The sequence below is a fragment of the Aplysia californica genome, unplaced genomic scaffold (genome assembly GCF_000002075.1).
Source record: "Aplysia californica isolate F4 #8 unplaced genomic scaffold, AplCal3.0 scaffold00956, whole genome shotgun sequence".
Classification (NCBI taxonomy): Eukaryota; Metazoa; Mollusca; class Gastropoda; order Aplysiida; family Aplysiidae; genus Aplysia; species Aplysia californica.
Genome location: NW_004798226.1, coordinates 145,224 through 146,292, shown reverse-complemented (window position 1 = coordinate 146,292; position 1,069 = coordinate 145,224). Strand labels below are relative to the sequence as shown.

General features: G+C 37.9%; 1 protein-coding gene across 1 annotated transcript in view; it reads left to right on the top strand.

Moving 5' to 3' along the window:
• The window catches only part of LOC101856540 (nose resistant to fluoxetine protein 6), a 24,272-nt gene extending 23,669 nt beyond the window's left edge, over positions 1 to 603 (top strand). The window contains exon 7 of the mRNA XM_005110867.3: positions 597 to 603. Within this exon, the coding sequence (XP_005110924.2) occupies positions 597 to 603 (7 nt within the window). The remainder of the gene's footprint in view (positions 1 to 596) is intronic.
• Positions 604 to 1,069: the final 466 nt, after the last annotated feature.

The following is a 1,069-nucleotide window of genomic DNA, read 5'->3' as shown; positions in this document are numbered from 1 at the left end:
CACCCCCCACCCCAGTGGGCTTATGATGTTGTTTAGTTGTTCAGGTGTTTTTTCCTCGCTAATGTTACCTCTGTAACTGAGCGATCCCTACCTCCTCAATCGTAATTATCTCACATTTTAATTAAAAAGATAGGTTGGTATTGTTTTTACCGAAAGCAAGACAAATGAACAAACTTTAAGCCGATGCCAATAACGCCACATGCCCAAAAATTGACGAACGCCTGATTCCACCGCGGCATAACACAACTTCCTGGAGTTTAAGTAATCAGTACATTGGCTTAAAATGTGCAGTAATCTTTTATAATTTGATATAGTTTGGGGTTAGAACTTTTCAACTCTCTCCCTCTCTCGTCACAATTTTTATCAATCTAGATACGTACCTCTAAAAACAAAGAAAGAAAGATACAAAAGAAGTTTTTTTTTTTACCATGCAGCATAAGGCTACTCTCAGAATAAAAATCAAAGTGTATTGCTCTTTCGAGTATGTATCTATACATAACTCTTCAGGTCTTGCAAGTAAGTTCCTGCATGTTGTTGATTGATGCATGTGATGGGATTTGTAAATTTTGTGAGCTTTACCTTTCTTTTCATATTAGATTATAATGAGAGTAATGTATAATTTAATTTCTATATGGTCGCTTTTAAGCACAATGGGGCTATCCCGAAAAAAGCTGTTTGGAAAAAAAAAATCGAAGGTAAAGTTTTTGTCCCTTGTTCAGTTTCCTTTAAAGACAAGGAGACTTTTCTCTATAACCAAACAAATATAATATACACCAATTAAACCAAACTTCTCCTTTTGGTAGGGCAATGCTAACTTTTGGTGTAGGTCAAGATTTCTGGAAACCCTCGAAATCTGGGTTAGCCGGCTTGTCCTTAAAAGCGACTATATTATTTACCTGCATGTGTTTTACGGTCCTGTACAGACAAGAAAAAATTCCCTCATCTTACCTTATCTAATCCTTCGCCCCCACCCTACCCCACCTCACTTTTACTAAACCCAAACTAACTCATCAATTAATTTGTCTCTCTCCTCCACCCCCTCCCCTCCCCTCCCATTCCCTCCCCACCT